The sequence below is a fragment of the Centruroides vittatus genome, unplaced genomic scaffold (assembly GCF_030686945.1).
Source record: "Centruroides vittatus isolate TY-2023 unplaced genomic scaffold, ASM3068694v2 contig_596, whole genome shotgun sequence".
NCBI classification, from domain to species: Eukaryota; Metazoa; Arthropoda; class Arachnida; order Scorpiones; family Buthidae; genus Centruroides; species Centruroides vittatus.
Genome location: NW_027122360.1, coordinates 181693 through 204046, shown reverse-complemented (window position 1 = coordinate 204046; position 22354 = coordinate 181693). Strand labels below are relative to the sequence as shown.

The following is a 22354-nucleotide window of genomic DNA, read 5'->3' as shown; positions in this document are numbered from 1 at the left end:
TATATTACTTACGGATTTCGATGTTAAACCGGTGATATTACGATTTAGTATGTCCCATCTGTAAGGGGATGCAGAAAAAACGTGTACAATTCTAGCACAGTGTTAAAAATTAACTGTTACTTTGGCAGCATCATTTACAACCAAATTTAATGAATGAGACGTACAGTACATACAATGGTACAAAAAAAAAAGCTTTAGAATTTATTTTCCTTAAATTTACGATTTATATATCCGTTGTCATAAAAATTTGTCTTTCCGCTGTTTTCCCAAGACTACAGATATTCAGGTACAAAGTAACTTGTTTCGACTTATTTCTACTTAAGAAGTGACTAAATAATTAAGAGATTAGGGAATGGGGACATAAATAAAACCCTGTTGAAAGAGCCAGAATTTTACTTCAACAAAAGCTTAACAGAACCAATCACTCGCTCAGTACAGTGGGAAACTGATTTCCGTGTACACCTGGTATTAAAACGAATTAGTTAGAAAACGAATGACTATTAAGTTTAACATAGTTAGATTTTTACAGCTACGGTGAGAAACGTTTAAAATTTACAACAGCCCTGTGGCGTCCTTTGAGATATACTAGTGATGCGACAAAAGAGGCATTTGACATTGACCGGTATCGGCACCCTCGGGATTTGGCACGCACACACTCACTACACACCTACCTGGACCGTCACTAGTTCCATCCATTAGCTACTCGTATCAAGATATTTGACTAAGTGGATTGCTTTAAGATTTAAAAAGTAAAGAATATTTTATGTTATTTTTATGTACGTTTCTTTACAAAGCTATATTTTAATTATAATTTTCTTTAAAAGTATATTAATACAATCGAACAATACATTGTACCAGGTATGTATATCCACCGCACATTTTATTTCACCGAGTAAGTTTTTATAATTTATTTTTAATTTTAGCCCTTATATCGTGGCTAGCGATTCAGAATGTAATTGTGATATTAAAAATACATTTAGAGAAGTCTACAGTTTTTACTGGCTTATCGAACAAATGAATACGAATGGACCCTAGACCAGTGATTCTTAACAGGGGGCCGCGGCCCCTGGGGGTCCATAAGAAGTTTGCCGGGGGCCGCCAAATTATGCAAAATTTCCTTCAGAATATAATAAAAAGAAAATTGATGTATAATCCGAATATCGTATTGAAAAGTGAAATAAGAAAGATAAAGTTTTTCTATTTAGTTTTTATTTATTTATTTTGTATTTCTTCCTACATACAACTTTGTTAGTACAGAAGAAATAAATGCAAATATGCTATTTACTCCGCAGTATTTACTTCTTTTATTCCAAAGCAATTTTAAGAAACTATTAATGCTTGGAATTTTAAAAATAATTAGGAAAAATAGTAGGCTTTGAAAATTTAAATATTTTTGCAAAAGTTATGCAAAATCCTTACGACAAGTGGGCGTTTTAGTTTTAGTTTAGTTTTAGCATCGACATTGGATCGATTTATCGACGTGTTTCTTATTTTATTTTCTGTTAAAAATTAATGAGTTTTCATGTTTAATTGTGAAGTTTGAATGTTTTTTAATAGATAATGAAATAATAAAGTTATGATTTACATTTATTATATAAAAAATAAAGCAATAATAAAAAAAATCAATTTATTATAGATAAATTATCAAATATAAATTATTATTAAAAAATGGGGGTCACAAAAAAATTATAAAATATTTGGTGGGCCGCGAGTATAAAAAGGTTAAGAACCACTGCCCTAGACCATTACTGATGCGCAATTAACTGATTGCCCCTGGAAGTCGGCTTCTTACAGAAACACAGCTTCCCTGTCATCAAATGTCACGGCATGCCACTGCTATAAACTATTGATATAAAAAAAAAAGGATCTCTTGCCTTAGCCTTTAAAGTTAACCAAATCAGAGGAAAAAACAGCAACCATATGAAAGATGAAAACCACAAGGAGGAGAAAAAAAGAGAAAGCAATTATGATAGTGTAAAATTAAAATTATTAAATCCAAATAAAAATATTAGAAAAAAAATAGCCTTTACAAGTAGTTTAATTTCATTGTATTTTAATAAGAGTGCTATGTTACTCATTCATTTTTCTCAATAAAATTTCATAGTTAATAAAAGCCAATGTACAAAGTTATTTGAAACATTTTCTTGATGTTTAGATTATGAGAACTGTAATATAAATTCTTAAAAATAGCATTAATGTATTAAAAATGTAATTTATAAGCATAGTTTAAAGCACTGTTAAAAAAGAAAGAATTAAAGATAGAAAAATTAAGTTCATTTACATTTGAAAGTAACTATTTGTAAATCATAGCGAATAATTTGTTTTCGATACTTACAACTTTCTCTAAAACTGAATCATTGTAATCAACGACGGCATCGAGCCTCTCTTCCAGATCTAAACCTTGTAAAGGTCGTCTTCCCTGAGTTTTCATAAGCGATGACATTCTGAATAAATATATTATGATTATTAATTTCATGGTTACGTTTGTGTAACATTTTCATTACAAAAAATAAAATGAATTTAGAACAATAAAACTTACAATCCATTAATCTTCTTTGCTTCTTTCTTCATAAATTGCTGAAATCCTTTGAAACTGTTGTAATAGTCATATGTATCTCCCGACGACGGTAGCTCGGTCGAAGATTTAATAGCCGACAATACGACTTTAAGAACATTCTAAAAGTAAAATGTATAATAAATTAAAGTTATGAGAATTTTTATTAGAAAAATCAAAATTTGTTTGTATATTTCTTTTATTTATTCTACAGAATGATTCAAACATCTCTATACACTAGAAATTCCTCCATCAAGCACAACATAATACTTTTTATGAAGTAGTGCACATACATAAACAAATGATGGCCTTTATGTTAAAATAATATTAAAATCTTTCTTTATAAACTATATTCTGTGTAAACACTATTGTCTTTTAAAAGATTTCCTCGCTGTCTTCTTTTAGTAATAAAAACCTTAATATTGTTTTGACGTTGTGATGCTGTTTCTATAGCCCTTGACAAAGCCATTTCTTAATTCCATGTTGACAAGACAAAGATAAATTGTATGTACAGTACATTAGTTAGATAAGCGATAACACTTTCTAAATAATGGGTTCATTAGATTGTTATTTCCAATCAAATAATAGAATGTCATGTTGTCACTATGGAAAGATTTTTAAAAAATTTGTTTTAGAAGTGACACAATGAGGCTATCTTTCTTTTAAAGTTTAAATTTAATGAATTTTAATAAAATTTTAAATTTAATGTTTAAAATACACCATTTTCCAAAATATTTAAAAATGCAGCTTAAGGGAAATTCCCTTGTTGAGCATGAACTAAATAAAATCACTGATGTCACTGCAGTGTAAATATGATCGCCAATCCCAAATTGATAAAATGTTTATACTATAGCTAATATTTCTGCAAAATAAGTAACCTATACTTTCTGTCAGAACATAAAACAAATATAACCAAAATTTCATTTGGATTGAACAAAAATTGAAGTTATAAGGAATTCACACACACACAGATAATGGCTTTTATATTAGTAGCTTTTTGTAATGAATGTTTATGATGCCTGAAACATCTATTGCCTAAGAGAATATTGTATGGTTGAGACCTTTGTGAGAGGTGTATGATTTGCAAAAAAGATCATTTAAATGCTTCTGTTGTAACAGACATTGGTCAAACTATCTCATCTTCATTCAGTGAGTGTGAATTTGTTGTTATAAAAGTATAATTTGTTTAATATTCCAATAAGGGCAAACAAAACAAAACAATAAATTTTCAAATAAATGGTTCTCATTCTATTGCGAGTCTTTTGGCAAGATGAAAATATTGCAAACCATTCACTTGGGTATTCTTCATAATTTGTTATGCCAGTTGGATACTTTATTGCCTAACAGAAGGTACAGGGTACATAATATCAATCAGATCTGAATGTTCTTTACAAAGACTGTTAACTAATGATAGGGATAAGCCAGGAGTATACTAAATTCTATAGGTTAACAGTTCTACTGGAAAATACAAATCATATATCAATGATACATCTGAGAAGATGGTTTTCAAACACACACAAAAGTACATTAATGTAATATAACACATGTTAAACTGACTATAAACTAAGTAGATCAGTTATATATGATTGAAATAAACTCAACCTGGGCTGATATATAGTTGTCAAGCCCATGTTTAGATTTTAAGATCTTTTATTTGTGAGACTATATATATATATACAATGTTTTCCAAAATGAGTTCTGCCATTCTATATTGTTGTAGCTATGTTAATTATTATACAAAAGAAGTATGTAATATACACTAATAAATAGAGTAACAATCAAAGTTTCATCTCCCATCCGCATTCAAATATCTTGTTGTCGACTATATAAATATAAGAAGTGTCAAAAACATAAAATGGTGACTCTGTAAACAGAGAAAATATTTTGTGTTCTGCAGTTTTCAAAGTCTGAATTACACGTCATCATGCAACATGAGTAAGCTGTGGGAGCTGTAGAATTTTGGTTGTCGTGAGAGAAGTGACAACAGATATGCTGTAACAAACATAGGAAGAATTTGAGTATTGGTTAGATGTGTGCCATATGACACAAGGTGCACACGTCGAGAAATAGTAATAGGCAAATATAAAACTTGAACAGTTTTCTAATGTTTTGGTGATTATTACAACATTCCCAGATAATAATTAACATAATTATAATAATTTGAAATTGTAGAATTATTTCCGGAATCCCTTTATATATAAACAAAACAAAACAAAAACCACACAACAAGCTAAACCTACTGGACCTTTAAACACTCTTGATTAAAATATTAAATAATAATTCAAAAATAGTGTCAAGTTTATAATGCTTTACAAGTTTAAAATTTTACTGTATTAATTTCTGGATTGTTGGTGAAGACTTTAATATTCGTATAGGAGATTCTATGGATTTGAAGTATAAAGGTATTAGCGACCTTATATATAATAAAAGATTATCGAAAGATAAGTTTATTTCTAAAGATGCTTCTACATTATTAAATTTTTCCCAGGAAAATGAGTTAATTATATTGAATGGTAGAATCATGGGAGACTATCCGGCTGAATTCACTTTTGTTTCACATAATGGAAAATCTACTATTGATTATATTATTGGTTCTCAAGCTATGATGGATCAATGCTTGTTTATGGAAATCCTTGAATTAGACTTATCAGATCATTTTCCGGTGAACTTAGAGTTAAAAGGGAGTAAGGATACTATTGGCTTAATCAAAGGACCGCATATTTCTTCTGATCTGGTGAAACAAATAAGAGCCAAGTTTAATTTACATAAATTTCAGAAAGAATTAGTATTTATTTCCAAAGAATTAATATTACATGAAATGACTAATGATCCATATAGAAACTATAATAAGCTAATGGATTTACTACAATCCTTCTTTTTTAAAAACAATAAAAATAACAAAATTAATAGGTTTAAACAATCTTGGTATGATGAAAAATGCTATTACTACAAAATCAAGAAACAAAGAAGCTTACAGAAGTTTCGAAGGTCTAATTCATATTATGATTTAAAACAATATTTACTTAACAAAAGAATTTATAGAAACATAGTTAAGGCCAAAAAGATTAAATACTGCTCTTCAATCAGTAAACTACTTATTGATCAAAAGGACTCTAAATTGTTTTGGAAGACCATAAATAGATTTCGTATAGATACCAAGCGCATTAATAACTCAGTTATATCTTATGATGTTTGGTATAAGTATTTTAGTGATTTTTCAGATTACTATTCAATTTATAATGGAATACATACGATCTTTCAAAATGGAGGAAACAGTCAATCAAATGGAAATATGTTTAGTTCGGAAGTTTTGTGTACTTATATTAATAAACTGAAAGAAAAAACAGCCCCAGGTTATGATAATATAAGAAATTCAATAATAAATAATTTTTCTAAGTCAATGATTGAGTACTTAGCCAGAATATTTAATGATTTATATAATCAGTCTACAATACCTAATAACTGGAATAAAGTAATTTTATATATGATTTTTAAGAGGGGAGATAAAAGTCAACCAGCCAACTATAGACTGATTGCTTTATTGTCCGGCTTATGAAAACTATATACATCTATTTTATCGTCAAAATTTAATGAATGGATAGATATAAATGGATATAAAAATAATACCCAATATGCTTTTAACAAAGATGGTGGTACTCTTGTGGCATTGTTTGTACTTACTGCAGTAATACAACTACAACTACTAAGAAAGCAACATAAAGTATTTGCCCTTTTCTTGGATTTAGAAAAGGCGTATGATTCTGTTTCAATATCTAAGCTACAGAATAAAATGTTTAAATGTCAGGCAGATGTTAAACTGATTAATGCAGTTGGGTTGTTGTTTGGTCATTATGATATAAATATAAAACAAAATAATACCATATTACCAAGTATAAAAATAAACCTATCTATTCAATTTCTATCTACATGATCTAAATGCATGTTTTACAAATGACAATGACGGTTTTTGTTTTTCAGATCAGATAGTTCATTCCATATCATACGCCGATGACATTATTGTATTAGCACCGACTGCAGCTGCACTTCGACGAAAAATTAAAGCTTTGGAAAAATATTGTGAAGACTCTAAGTTAAAAATTAACCCAAAAAAATCTTATGTAATGATTTTTCGAAACGGTACCAATCTACCAAAAAAACATATGTTCTTTTTTCTTCATCAGGAAAGACTTTTAATTGTCTCAGAGATGAAATTTCTGGGTGTTACGTTCACATCTACCTTGTCGTTTGAAAGGCAGTTTAAGAGAATGAAAGCAAAAGCTTCTACTTTGATCAACAATTTAGTTAAACTATTTGGTAGATTAAAAACTTGTAATATAAAAGTTCAATTTAGATTATTCTCTTCGATTGTTTTAAATTCATGTGGATACGCTGCACCTATTTGGCGTCCTTTGTACTTTAAAAAATTGGAAATTATTCAAAACAAATTTATACGAAAAGTCTTTTCGTTGGATTTTAATGTTTCTGGAGCGGTGTTGCATCTCGAATTGAATAGATTCAGGTTGGAACCTTTTTTCATGAGAAGATATGTTAAATTTTTGAGTTGATTGAGAGACAATGAATCGTTGCCTTTTTTACTGCTGGAGTTACTATATAATAAATCGCTTAACGATAAGCATAAACCAAATTGGGTCTATCAAATATCTACGATATTTAATATGTTTGGGTTTTCAATATCTCCGTTTATATATAATACAGACTCCAATGAAATATATAATGCACAATTGATTAAGAACGCTTTTGAGATATCCTTGTCTCAAGATATACATGATGTTAAAATTCATAAGAACTCTATTTGTTATAATATTGTTTTGAATTATCCAGACATCAATAATTATATTGGTTCCGATTTATCCTTTAATGTCAAAAAGTTCTTTATTCAATTAAGATTAAATAGAGAGATTATTTTGATTAATAAAAATATCTATCAATTCTCTAGATTGTTTTGTACAAGTTGTAATGTGGCCATGTCTAAACTTCATTTATTTTGTACTTGTTCCTGTAATAGAACACAAGAGTTGCGGAAAAGATATAATATTGAGACTTTATTTCTAAATAGCAGTGAAGATTTCATGTATTCTTTTTTTTCATAAAGCTAAAAAGACTACTATATACAACCTGTATAATTATGCTCAAAAATTTTTTATTGTTAATCAACTTAATATATTAATTCTGTAATCTATGCTAATTTATTAATTAATAAGGGGATTGTATAGACCGCAATTGTATTGCTTATGAGATTATGTAATTTTATGTACCACATTATCCCACCTTTTGTAACAGGCAATGCCTAATATAAATAAAGTTTATGATGATGATGAACATAACTATCCTATCCGCATAGGTTCATTTTATTCATTCTGAACTTCATTTCTCTTGCTTTATCTTACTAATAAGTGAATTTCTCTGTGATATTATGAAAGTACCAAAATTAATTGTATATTATTTAATGATAAAGTGGGGGCAGTGTTAACACCTTCTCATTATTTTAACTATTCATTAGCAAACAATTTTAAGAGTCACTAACAAGAAATTCATTAAAAAAAAAATAATTACAAAATTTCAAAACAAAGTTCATGGGGTTAATTTGATACTGATACTGTGATACCATTTGCCTGAGACCAATTGAATTTCACATCTTTGTTTTGTTACACAGTGCTATTAAAATTGTACCCTGAGAACCAGTGCTGGTCAGTTTTATAATTATTTTTATTTAATTTCACAAAAGTACTGGTCCACGCAACATAAAATCTTTCGGAAATGCTGCTCTAATGCACATTATATCTAATGTCTTAAATAAAACATTTTATTTCCAAACAGAAAAGTCTTATGTATATTATTGTTATATAACTTTAGTTCAAATTTTAAAATAAAATGATTAGTTACATACAACATGTATATATGTAAATTTACATAACAAATCTACATTTATTTATTTAGGATTATAAGCATTTAACACAATAGTTCTCAACCCGAAGAAAACCTTGGTGGAGGCCGAAAACGTTAGTTGGTTCTCTATCGTATACAACACTGTGAAAGGTTTTAGTCTGTGTCTCTGTGTTATAAGCATTTAATCTGAATTTTGATGTAATTTCATAATTTATTTGTTCTTTTTTTCTTGGAGTTAATCCCAAAAAAATAAATTGTTGACGTCACGAGACCGATACGAGCAGCACGCACCAGCCAAGCAACGTTTTGAGGTAGTCACACGACCGAGCGAATTCACAGTAGAATCACGCTACACATATTGTACGTGTTTGCAATTCCAACGTGACACATCACGACAGAAACAAGCTTAACCAACAGTGAGCCAAACGGGGCAGTCGGCAAGTAGTATTACGGTTGTTTTGTTTATAGCATTTTCTGTACGGTTTGGCAAAAAAAATTCTATGTATTTTGCAAATTTTGGTCAAATATCTGTTTTTATAAAAAAAATCCCCGAGAGAGAAAGAAGTGTTATACCACTTCTTAGTACTACCAAAATTTTACACACGTTTATATGAAAGGTACTTTTCTGGTAAAACTAGTTTTGAATGAGAGATTTTGAATCCCAAACAACCAAAAAAATCAAAAAAACCATATTTCTAATTGCAACCCTTGGCAAGACATTTGCCTCCGAAGTTTTTACACCGAACACACGACAGGTTTAGCGGAGTGCATCCCGGAAGTAGTCGGCACGACGTCATTTCTCGTATTTTACGAGCTTTTAGCCGTCTCTAGTAAAGTGGAAAACAGTTGATTTTTAGGATTGTTTTGAGAAATAGTTCCAAACTTTCTCACTTTTAAATTTTACCCTATTTTTTAGGGTGAAAAAATCAGATAGGCTAATTTTAGGGTGGTATATCTCACTAAGGGTCACATTTAGAGGTGATTCCTTAGACATTTTTGCTCCTATGGGCATACTCTAAAGCTGCATTAAGGTCCTAACAGTGTCATTCACATCTGCAATTGTGCCGCCTTTATGCACATTTCTAGAATCAAATCCTTTTTGCAAAGTAAAGAAGCTCCTCTCAATAACAATTCATAAAGAAATTTATTTCTGTAGACTTTTTGATTAAATTCACTGAATTATTTTGTAATTTTGTGACAATTAAAGCATTAAATGTTGTAATTATTTAAAGCAGATATTAACATTTGGTTTAATTTAATATTTAATGGTATTGGAGGCACGTGTTAGATTACAAATGAAAATTTATAAATTGAATACGTGAACGTTTAACCTATAATCATATATTAGTTGTTATTATTTAAAAAACAAAACAAAAATATACCTGAGAATACGAGTTAACATCGGGAAAACCTGGAATAACAGAATCTTCCTCCATTTTTTTTATAAAATATAAAAATATCAGAAATTTCGAATCCTCGTGCAGTACAAGTTTCCAGTGTTGCCGACTTTTCATGAAAAAATATATAATTTTCATTTAAATTCTTTTAAATTAAATATATATTTAAATATAATAAAATTATTTTATTATTTATTCAAATAACTTTTAAAATTAAATCATAACTATTTTCGAAATTTAAAATTTTATGAAATTAAAAAAATATATATACTGTATTGTAAATTGCTTGTTTCAAGAATACCGTCCGATTATTACCGTATCACGTAGGAAGATTTAATTATATTTAATTATTCTACTTAAAAATTGCAGAAATCCGAAACATATGTTAATTGTGAATTGGAATTTAACTTGTTTCGAACAACAATCATTTGATTCGGGTTTGAAGTCCTCGGGATCGAACCCTAAGATTTTTGGGCCCGAGGGAACTTATCCGGGTCCACAGGAAGATAGGCTGACGCCTTAATCGCTTCAAACGTCTAACTGTTGAAATCCACATGTTTCTTGTTGGGGTATTCTAATGGAAATATTAGTAAACTTGGGTACATTTGAACTAGTGATGGGAAAAGTTTTGTAAATATCGATATGTCGATATATCGATAACCCACAAAGCCGATAATGATATTATCTAATATCATTACAAAATATCGATATATCGGACTAATCTGGGAATTTTGACTACTAGGGTTAAAATTTCTCCTTGCAGGTTCAAAAATTATAACAGGGAAGGGGATCTTATAAAGGTATTTAAGTTATGTAGGTTACCTCATGCGAAGTAACCTACATCACATTTCCCCACTTTTACTTTTAACAGCGTGGGAATCCAACCCAGCAATATTGTAATTCACTGGGCCCCATAACTTTCAGTTTAGATTTGAAGTTGTACAAAGAAAACAAGATAATAATGAACTCAGAAGTTACAAAATACCACTACACGTACAAATGGATTATGTAACTTATTTGTTTATTTATTATTTTTATGATCTTACTCGATACGTTCTAATCTCTGCATTACTTAGCCAACTAACTTAATACTGTACGTTGTAATAAACCATTTTTTGGAGAGGTAAGATAAAAACGTTAGCTATGCAAGGATTGAGCTGGCTAGCATGTTTCATCTCGACGTCACAATGAGACCCACTTTCGAAAACAATCTTTCCGACGGAACATCCCGGGATACAGTAATACTGGTCTGCTAGCTTTTTCGTGTTTAAGAATACGGCAGACAACTGTTCTCATTCTTTTAAGGGGCAGCATTTACGGTCTATCAAATTTTAATTTAGGTAAGGTTTTAACTCTGTAACCAAGCTACCCGAGTTTCTCTGTGTTTCACTGCCTGTCTGCTTTGCAGCCGGACAGGTGTGGAAGCTCCAGATATCGTCATTGTTAGCAGTCCGTAGTACAGACTCTGTACTACCTGATCTTCTAACTGACGCTCATTCCCTTCATTTCCTGTTTTTGCAATATCTTTTAGGGTCTGATTGATGTGAGATATTGCCCGTGAACAAGCTATTCGCGAATCAAAATGCAGCCTTTTAAATCGCGAATCGAGTATACTAGAAACAGCTAGTGAGTGATTGCTTTCGGCATCCTTAAAATAGTACGCCAGGGAATTCATCGTGGCAACCTAAAAATTTTTTCCTACTGTTTCCAAAGGAGTTCTGGCAACTGTGGCTTTAGTCATACAACTTATCATTGGCAGTATCAAAATTTCTTTCCATTTCACCCAATGGAAGGAAACGGAAAGAAATTTTGCAGCTAATAAAGGGACCATTGACGCTAAACTTCAAACCCAGATCGAGACAGAAAAACGAAAGTGGCGTAACGTATTAAAAAGAATTCTTCACCGTATCAAATTTCTCGCTTCTCAAAATCTTGCATTACGAGGTCACAGGGAGTCACTCACTGCATGCGATAGAACCGAATCCAGCAATGTTGGTAATTTCTTCGGATTAATAAAACTGTCGGCCATATTCGACCCCGTCACGAATAACCATCTCACTCGTGTTAAAAATAATCCCGGAACCATATCTTACTTTTCACCTCAAGTTCAAAATGAGTTCATTCATCTGATGGCGACCACCGTTCGCCAAAGTTTATTGCGAAGCATTCGCGAATCAAAATACTACGGTCTCACGTTTAACTCGACTCCTGATCAGGCACATCGTGAGCAGATGTCAGAAGTAGCGAGATATGTAGAGGTTGATTTTAAAAGAAAATCAGTCCGCGTTAGCGTCCTTTCTCGGTTTCATCCAGATAATTCAAAAAGACGCTGGAAGTTTAGTTGACGAAATATTAAACAGCTAGGGAAAGAAGATATGGATCTACAGCTTCGTCGTTCGCGATATTACGATAATGCTGCTGCGATGACTGGGCACCGAACTGGTGCTCACCAAAGAATAATCTGGCGATATTTGTGAATTGCGATAATCATTCACTCAATTTGGTCGGTGTACAGTACACGCAGCCAAGCGGGACACTTTAATGGTCACGTTTTTCGGAACTATCGAAGCTCTTTACGTATTTTTTACTCATTCCACTCTGCGCTGAGAAAAACTCAAAAAATGCGTACCTGTAGTTGTAAAATCAGAGTCCGAACCAAGATGGAGTGCAAGGGTCGAAGCAGTAAAGCCAGTTTACAAATATCTTAAAGATATACTGAACCTTCTCCAAGATATGACAGACGATAGCGATCAAACCGCCGAAACAAGAAGCGAGACCAGACTTCTTCATAATCGCGTGTTGTCCTACCATTTTCTGACGTTGTTAGTATTTTGGAACGATGTACTCGTTTTCATTGACCGTGTCCAAAAGCGGCTCCAGGACCCTACTATAAATTTTCGTAATGCTGCCTCGGACATAAAAGCCCTCCGAGACTATTTTCCAAATGAAGGAGAAAGGTCAGTTAACGAGGCATTAAAAAAAGGATTCAACCTTTGCCAGGAATGGGATGTAGCCACGGAAAGGCGTCGAAGGCGAAAAAAATGTATGGATGGCGAGAGTGCGTCGGACGCAGGATTGACGGCTAAAGAAGAAATGGAACGAGTAACGAAGGGGTCGCTGGATCTTATTGTGTGTGAAATGAGTGAAAGGTTTACTCGTTTGCACGAAACTGACGCCAGATTTGGATTTCTTCTAGTTGTTAAAACACTGTGTTACGGCACTGACGACTGCGACGATTTAAAAAAGAAGTGTGAAGAATTTGGACATTTCTATGGTTGCGATGTTAACGGGGAACAGTTATACGAGGAAATATTGGACGTTCGAATGCTAATACCTACAAGAAAAAACGGCAACATAAAGAAATCTGAAGAGCTACTTGAATTTATTGTGCAGTTCGGGGATGAAAGTTATTTCCGAATCTGAGCATTTCCATTCAAATTCTGCTGACAATTGTAGTATTCATCGCAAGTTGCGAGAGATCTTTCAGTAAGTTAAAATTAATACTTTCGTATTTGAGAGCTACAATGGGTCAAGAAAGGTTATGCGACTTAGCTTTGCTCAGTATAGAGCGAGAAGAAACGGAAAAAACCGATTTCGAAATCAGGGCCGGATTTACATAAGGGCATTTGGGGCCTGTGCCCAGGGGCCCCCACAAAACTAAAAAAAAATTATGTTTAAACATAATTTTTTTTCTATTACCGCGACAGCCTAGTGTGGCCTAATCATGAGGTCAACAGGCAGAGAAAACCAAACCCGGGAAAAAACCTATGAAACATCGGAAAATTTCGGGAAAAAATTTCACATAGGTATTTTTCAGTTAAATTAAAATAATTAGTTTTACGCTATAAAATATATGTTTGTTTACAATAACCTTATTTTTAAATGAAATTTACAACTTCCTAGTTCAAATCTAATTGAAAGTACAGTATTTTGTGTAAATTTTCTAAATCATCAAATTTGCCTACTCTTAAAGGGGGGGGACCCCCACCGAATTTGTGCCCTGTTCGAAATCATCATCGATATGTTTGCGTCGCAGAAGGCCAGGAAGGTGCAATTGTAAGTGTAAAGGATTTACGGACTCACTTTCATTATGAAATAGAAAATAAATATGTTTTGTAAATAAGATTTATGATTGTTTTATTTACTGTATTTAGTGTATCTGTTTCTTATGTTAAGATAATTTACGAAGGAGCGCAATTTTGATGCGTGCCCTAGACGCCATTTTCAATTGGTACGCCCCTGCAGCCAATCCACATCACATCGCACCAAAACACTACGATATATTGATGATATATCGAAACCACGAATATCGCGATATATCGGAAATTACCAGGCACGATATATCGATATTCCGATATTCCAATCCCATCACTAACTTGAACACGTGTCGAGAATCGCTGCGGTTATGTTTGGAGTCAAACGAATCTTTGCTTCGTACGTCATAGAAGGTAAATTATGTCGTAAATTTCAACTTTCCTTCATTTAGACACAGAAAAACTGATTTAGACTTACACGAGGTAGATAATTGCCTAAAGACCGACCGAGACGGTCAAGCTTTAGTCTGTCTCTCTGGAGATCTGAAATCGAATTCGAAAGAACATCCCCGAGAATTTTTCATATGTCGGGCTTTGTTGTAGAAAAAAGGGCACTCTTAGTGCCTCCAGGACAGAAAGAGCTCGGGTAATAAAAGGACACAATGAAGGTCACCATATTTAACGACGGTCTTCTGTTAAACTATAGAGTTTGAATATCTTTATTCTGGTGTAATATGACAAAATTGATAAATTTTAATGGATTTTAATTATTAAATCGTCGTGTAATCAACAAGGAAGATTCGACAATTATTTAAAATATTGCTAAAGGAAGCAGTCTATTCAGGAAAATTGAAGTAATAATTTTTCTTCGCGATTTTTACGTCATTTGTTATCTAAGCAAGTCCTAAATTATAAAATACCAAGGACGACCGAATACTATATTATTAATTTTTTACACAAAAAGCAACAGAAGAGATTTTCTTTCGCACAAAGAGAGAATTTGACAAAACAAGCAAATCGCTCTAGGAAAATGCACCTTCCTATGTTTTATCAGAATCGTGAGATATTCATTACAGGAGCTACAGGTTTTCTAGGAAAGGTAAATTACACTTAATGTTCAATTTTTTATATATTAAACGTATATTTTTAATATAAACAATTGTAATTGTATGTAGATTTTACTGGAGAAATTACTAACATCTTGCAACGTTAGAAAGATTTATATTTTAGTAAGGAACAAAAATGGCGTCGGAATTGAAGACAGAATAGAAAAATTACTCAGTGCTAAAGTAAGTCACAAATTAGTCTAATTTTTAAGACTTTCCTAGATCAGGCTTTTAACTATTAGTTAATTTAACGAAAGACAAAAATTGTTTTATTTCTTTTTCTCCAAGAATATTTAATTCGGCAAAATAAAATAAAATTACATTATTTATAAGACAACTATCAGGTAAGCTCAGAGTTGCCCGGGCAAAAAAATAAAAAGTTAAAAGCATTAAGATAATTAGATTATTTTGTACTTTTAACCCTTATACAGTAGAGCGTCGAAAATTGGCATCAATTGGGGACTGGGGTCGTTCCAATTAGTCATTTGTTCCAATTTCCGACTTTGTACGAAAAAATATATTAACCTGTCCGATGTTCAAATTTTTCTCCGTCGCGTGTCGCTTCGTGTTGAATTTTCGTCGATTTTAAGCCTAACGAAAATTTTTATAATAATCATCGAGGCTATCGTATCGTTAAAAATTATTTCTGCATTTTGTACAAACAAAATAAATATATTAAAGAATATAAAAAACATGAAAATTATACTTTAGAAGTAAATCTAGTATCAAAAACGTTCGATTCGGCACGACACAGTTCGACTGAAAATCGTTCCAATTTCCGGCCATTTCAATTACCGACGTTCCAATTAACGACTCTCTACTGTATTATATTATATTACTTGATTCGCATGACTACAAATGTTATCTTACTTAAAGGTTTATCACACCAGGCCTACAATAGGTTTACTAGTATAGGGTTACTATGGTATGTGATAACAGTTAGAACTCAGCTGAGTTGCTCTACACTTATTAAACTAGATATAAAATATAAAATAAAGTATAATATATATGTGTGTATATATATATATATATATATATATTATACTTTATTTTATATTTTATATCTAGTTTATTTATCTATTAATCTATAAATTATACTTTATTATATATATAATTGTACTAAATATTAAATATTGTTTGGTTATTCTAAATTTTAGAATAACCAAACAGTTTGATTTGAGTACAAGTCTGCTTTTAGCAAACATTGCACTGAACTAAAGAATAAAATTTTATTTTGAGATTCTAAAAAGCATGGGTTTTTTTTATAATTTTAAGAACACTTACTTATAGAAGATTTTTAGTTACTTAGTTATGTATCAGCGCGAGGGTCTAGAAAACTTTCTATCTTTGCCTAAATCGACACGACCAGATTTTTATTAGTGCTTGGAGTGTCCTGGCATTATCTCCGAACACAAATATTTATAAAAATTTTTATTTAGTTAGTTAGTTTTCGCACTAAATGCAACAAGATATACTGATATTTCTTTATATACCACGAATCGGGCCCATCTGATGGGCCCGAATTCGTGGTATACGTTTTCGTACCAACGGTGGTATATTTTTAATTCGGCAAAATAAAATAAAATTACATTATTTATAAGACAACTAGCAGGTAAGCTCAGAGTTGCCCGGGCAAAAAAATAAAAAGTTAAAAGCATTAAGATAATTAGATTATTTTGTACTTTTAACCCTTATACAGCGTTTCCGCATTGCCATTCGCTCATTTTATATTCTCAAATTTGACTACACAGTTTATATTTAGAAGATAACGGCTATATTCTATTATTTTAAAAAAGAGAAAGCGATTTTTTAAAATTAGATATTATAATTCTTCTTCTTGAAGATTTTCGATAGGTTAAAACAATCGAAACCGGACATATTGAATAAAGTATACTACATCGAAGGGGATGTGACGCAAGTGAATTTAGGAATGTTTTCTTCAGACTTGGATCTAATCAAGAAATACGTTTCTATAGTTTTTCATCTGGCCGCATCAGTTAAATTCAACGAATCTTTTCGGTAATTGTAGACTAATCTCTACTTTTTGTTGAGTAATACGGTATATAAAATTTTAAATTATTTGCTTTTTTTTAGAAATTCATTTATAAATAATGTGGAGTCGACAAAGAATTTAGCTGATGTTTGTCGTCTTATTGATAATTTAGTGGTAATTATTTTCTTATGTTCGTACCATGATATCAATATATTAGATATAAAAGTATAACATTATATAGAACGTGCTCAGCAAAATATTAAATAATAATCTAACACTTTTATCGTTGCCGAGAAAGTTTAATTTAAAACAAACGTTTTCGACCTATTCCGTAAGTCATCATCAGGTTAAATAAACCGACAAATAAAACAATTCCGTTCCAGAGGATCGAATACAAATATTTAAATGTCAAAAAATTGACAACGGATTAAAAGATGATAAATAATAAACGAATATTGTATAAAATTAAAAACAAGGAATAAAATAAAATTAAAAATAAACACAGAAAAACTCCTAAATACAAGTATCAACTAATACTAATGCAGAACAATAAAATAAACATGTAAATTATGTTTATTTTATTGTTCTGCATTAGTATTAGTTGATACTTGTATTTAGGAGTTTTTCTGTGTTTATTTTTAATTTTTATTTTATTCCTTGTTTTTAATTTTATACAATATTCGTTTATTATTTATCATCTTTTAATCCGTTGTCAATTTTTTGACATTTAAATATTTGTATTCGATCCTCTGGAACGGAATTGTTCCATTTGTCGGTTTATTTAACCTGATGATGACTTACGGAATAGGTCGAAAACGTTTGTTTTAAATTAAACTTTCTCGGCAACGATAAAAGTGTTAGATTATTATTTAAAATTATAACACTTGTAACCAGAAACTAATGGAATCAAGTAATTTTTTAAACTCTTTCCGCCTTGTGAGCATGAAGATGGCCTTTTATGCAATCCCATGGTGGGTTCGGGACCCAACTTATCTACACTAACGACCCCCTCGAAAAATTCCTGGGGTTTTTCTAACCGTCCTAATTTGAGCCCGGGTCCTTCAGAGCAGTAGGTTGCCATCTTAAGGAGAAGGCAAACGCAATATAAAACATAATTACACCATAACCTGGACTCTGAATAATGAGTGATTTAAACTCCGACGCCATTATTATTAGAACCCAGGATGGTGGTGTCTAAACGATAAGGATATCAAGTAGTAGCTCGGAAGACCTGATTCAAGTCCAGTCTGAAGACCTGGGACAGAAACCTTAGGAACTTTCATGTGTAATTGTTAGTCTCTATGGGGGGGCATAGCGAAGTCTTGTTGAATATGAAACGTACAGTACTCTCTTATTATTCATTAATGCAATGGAGTCGACTGAAGACAAGGAACATTACATAAAATGTTACTGAAGCTCCGATTCCGAAGAGATATCAATATAATTATCTACTTTAAACTATTGGATCTTTCATTTTTTACTTTTTAATTTCTTTTTATCTCAACAAATTACACACAGTGGTTGAAAATTTAATAAAAATATTTTTCTTTTAATTCTTAGGCTTTTGTTCACGTATCTACAGCTTTTAGTAACTGTCAAAGAGTAGAAATTGAAGAGAAAATTTATCCACTGCCCATGAGTTATGAGACATTAAAGGATAGTTTAAAGTAAATATAAGGATAATTGTTTAAAATAAAGACAAGCGTTTGTACATTATCCATTACTACAACTAATTTTAAAACATTTAAAATTATTTAGCTTTGATTTTATGGAAATATCAACCGAAAATATTTTAGAAAATAGACCAAATGTGTATACATTGACGAAAGCAATTGCAGAAAACTTATTAAACAACAATTACAGAGACTTACCTCTTGTTATTGTAAGACCTTCCATTGTAAGCTGCTGTTGGAAAGAACCTTTACCTGTGAGTTTTAAACATATTTTTAAAATTAAAATTACATTTTAAAAATAGGTGATTAATATAATTTGTATATTTAGGGGTGGAACGATAGCTGGAACGGTGCTAATGCATTCGTTATAGCTGTAAGTGCAAATTAACTTTTTGAGGTAAAAAAAAAAGTACAAAAGTAATAAGGATTACATTTCAGATCACAAAAGGCATTGGAATAAACATCTTAGTAAATGAAAACAAAATTTGTGATATTGTTCCAGCGGATATAGTAATAAATGTACTATTGTCTGCAGCTTGGAGGAAGGCTTTGACACCTCACGAAAGGTAACGCGTATTGAATACGTATTCTTTAAGAATTTAAATTTTCATTATTTATCGTTTTCCATTCTTTACCCAGTGGCCGAGTGGAGAAAAGAACACTAGTTGGTCGTGGATTCGGGCCTTACCAACGGGTGGGCACATAGAGATTTTCGGGTTTACTTCACGTGTATAACACGTATACAACGGCTAAATTCCCACGACAGTTCTCTCGGGAGCCAATTCCCTTGGCAGATTGCCTATGTGTTGCATTGTCTTATACTATCGATCCAATCTAATAAATTCTTCATTCATTTTGGCCGATTTGGGTCAAGCCCCAAGAAATTTTCATTCGTAAATAAATTACTGTAATATTTCGGGCCCCATTCTTCGTGACTTTTATATTAGAGAAGTTGCGGCCGAAGTTTAAACGTTAAACTTATACGGCAAGCAGAAGTACTCGTTTGACGTTTGAATCCAAGTAAAATACGTTGCACCACACGTTCACGTCGTGCACTGACTCCTGGGATATTGTTGAAAAATGGCGGAACACGTTTGACAACGACGAATGTTAGTGGCGAAGATAAATAAACAAATTAAACCATTTTAAAGTGTTTATAGGATGTTTAATAACACTAAATAATTATTTTTAATTAGCGTCGTATCTCCCACCTTACTATAGGACAATCTCATACTTTTGTCGAGGGAAGTAGTGGTTTATGTAAATCCGAAAGCAGCTCGGGAAATTATTTTTAGAAAATTTACAAACCTATTACGCTGTTGATGGTGGAAGATGCCGTGAAAGAACAATCCTACTCTTACAGAATTATGATAAGCTATTATGAAGACAAATACCTATATGTAAATTCTATAGGTATTTCGCATCACTTGCAAAAAATTGAATAATTAAATAACTTCTGGATTAAAATTGTCTGTTTCTTTACAATATTATTCATAAATGCTTAAATAATCATTATTTTAATAAAATACGTCATAATTTTAACCCCAAACACAAAAAAATGAAGAAGTTTAAACCGATCTTCTACTAGCCATGCTAGACGTAGCGAACGCCATTAGCAACCTTCAAGAATTGCAAGATGGCGGCGCTCGACGTTCACGTTTCGGGCTGAAAACGACGGCTGCAACCTCTCTATTGTGGGCCTAAACGAACTCTAGCTTGCAATAATGAGAATTTTGACCTATTGTGACGGGCATGTAAATATAGTCCTTTAAAGATAGAAAGATTTTGCGAAAGTTTCTTCTTTAGAGAAAAATTTATGGTTAAGAGACATCGAGAGAGAAGTCATAACATCTATTTGTTCATTTATTTTTACAGTTCAGAAGCAATTCCAGTGTATAACTGTATTTCAGGAAATAGGAATCCTCTTGACTGGTTAAAATGGATGCAAATTACAAAGAAAAATGCATGGATTTATCCTTCACAAAAAAATCGTTTCTATCCACGCTTTAATATTCACTACAAATATTATTGGCATCAATTTTGTGTCTTGATAGAACATATTCTACTGGCTTATTTTGTTGATGTTTTATCAGTTGCTATGGGAAAGAAACCATGGTATATTTTAGTTAAATAATTTTGGAAATTATGGCAATTATACATACATAAATACTTAATCTTTATATTTAATTTAGGTTATTTAATATTCACAAAAAAATGAAGAAAGTAAATGCTGCTTTTGAATACTTTTATACTCGGGAATGGAAGTTTCATTCTGACAACACTGAAAAATTGAACGAAATGATGTCACTAGAAGATAAAAAGGTAACTTATATTACATAAAATTATTAAAAATGTACTTCTTCAGGATCCAGGTGTGAGTTCGATTTTTATATTACGGATAATACAGGTGGGAAGCCATTCTCTGCCCCTTCCCACGCTAGTCCCTGTGACTGAAGTCAAACTGTGTAGTACGGTCAAGCTCTTCCATACATATACATTGATGTCATCGTGACTTGAAAAATAATGTGATATTATTAAAATTGTATTTATTGATCTCGTATCACGAACGAATTAAATAATATGATCTATTTTAGAATTTTGACTGCGATGTGGGAAAAGTCGATTGGAATGATTACTTAAAATGGTACAGTCTTGGAATCAGGAGATATGTATTGAAAGAAGATGATTCTACCATTATCCAGGCTAGGAAACGTGTTATGAGGTAATCATTGCTCATTTATCTTCCTAAATACATTAGAGACCCGCTTTTACGTGTCAAGACCCGAATAAAGGCCAGTTTTCTAGAGAAAGTCCCTCCTAAAGGTATCTCCCTTGGCAGATCGTGTATCGGTTTCCCATCAAAGCAAACCAAAGTAGGGTCGTAAAGTAGGAGTGTATCGTATAAGTGGTATCGCGAGATCGTACCTGACGAACCTGCTGGCCGCCGAGCAGTGGCCGAGTGCATAAAACTACCGAACACTGGTAGTTGGTCGAGGGTTCACCGGCCAGGTGAAGTTTTCCGAGTTTTCTTCTGTTCACGTGTCGAACACCCGAATAAGGGTCAGTGTTCTGTAGGAAGTTCTTTCGTGTTTTCGTATTCCATCAAAGTAAATCAATGTGTGGTCGTAAAGAGGGAAATATCACAATTTTTTCCCGAGTTTTTGATAATTTTTATTATTTATTTATAACTTATTATATTTATTATTCTTTTATTTTCAGGAATTATTTCATCGTTTTAATTGCCAAAGTTGCAATTTTCTCGGGGCTGACTTATCTGATTTTTAAAGTTCTGGTTATGTAAATTAAAACGAAATGATAACATTTGGAATATTTTTAGATATTGTATCATGGTTTCATATAAAATTATATTAAAATATACAGATTCATGCTACTATAACAGTTTTATTTCTAATTTTATACATATTTTCAAGCGTTTAATCGATTATATTTTGCCTGATCTGCATTTTAAGGAGATGAACATTAACATTTCACACGAATGAGTTTAGTGAATATCACTTTCCGTTTCCTTTGCAGTAACAGGTTCCAAATTTGCATTCCTTAACAACCATGCACTCGCTTAGACAATCGCTTTTGCTGTAACAGTACTTACTTTCTACTTCACTGATCGGAACTGAAAAGGTTAATATTAATTCATACCAGTTTAAAAACTATTTTAATGCAAAAATTCGT

General features: G+C 31.7%; 2 protein-coding genes and 1 pseudogene across 2 annotated transcripts in view; 2 read left to right on the top strand and 1 right to left on the bottom strand.

The window, feature by feature from the left end:
• The window catches only part of Rrp6 (exosome component Rrp6), a 51112-nt gene extending 41155 nt beyond the window's left edge, over window positions 1-9957 (bottom strand). Inside the window, exons 1-3 of the mRNA XM_067275151.1 lie at window positions 9844-9957; window positions 2540-2676; window positions 2336-2444 (exon numbers count right to left, since the gene is read on the bottom strand). Of these exons, the coding sequence (XP_067131252.1) occupies window positions 2336-2444; window positions 2540-2676; window positions 9844-9897 (300 nt within the window). The 5' untranslated portion in view covers window positions 9898-9957. The remainder of the gene's footprint in view (window positions 1-2335; window positions 2445-2539; window positions 2677-9843) is intronic.
• Window positions 9958-12903: 2946 nt separating this feature from the next.
• On the top strand, window positions 12904-13918 carry LOC136979203 (uncharacterized; annotated as a pseudogene).
• An 801-nt stretch (window positions 13919-14719) lies between these two features.
• On the top strand, window positions 14720-22121 carry LOC136979229 (putative fatty acyl-CoA reductase CG5065). Its single transcript, XM_067275174.1, has 12 exons — window positions 14720-14991; window positions 15068-15181; window positions 16842-17017; window positions 17093-17165; window positions 18552-18658; window positions 18750-18918; window positions 18993-19037; window positions 19103-19230; window positions 20540-20779; window positions 20857-20986; window positions 21259-21386; window positions 21884-22121. Exons 1-12 carry the CDS (start codon window positions 14923-14925, stop codon window positions 21963-21965), a joined length of 1461 nt encoding a protein of 486 aa, XP_067131275.1. The 5' UTR covers window positions 14720-14922; the 3' UTR covers window positions 21966-22121.
• The last annotated feature ends 233 nt before the right edge of the window (window positions 22122-22354 follow it).

What these genes read in the sequence shown, in the direction of transcription:
- LOC136979229 (XM_067275174.1), top strand. Translation starts at nt 14,923, where the DNA reads ATGCACCTTCCTATGTTTTATCAGAATCGTGAGATATTCATTACAGGA. An exon ending in AAAAATTACTCAGTGCTAAA is followed by an intron (nt 15,182 to 16,841) that starts GTAAGTCACAAA and finishes TTCTTCTTGAAG; the next exon opens with ATTTTCGATAGGTTAAAACA. An exon ending in AAATTCAACGAATCTTTTCG is followed by an intron (nt 17,018 to 17,092) that starts GTAATTGTAGAC and finishes GCTTTTTTTTAG; the next exon opens with AAATTCATTTATAAATAATG.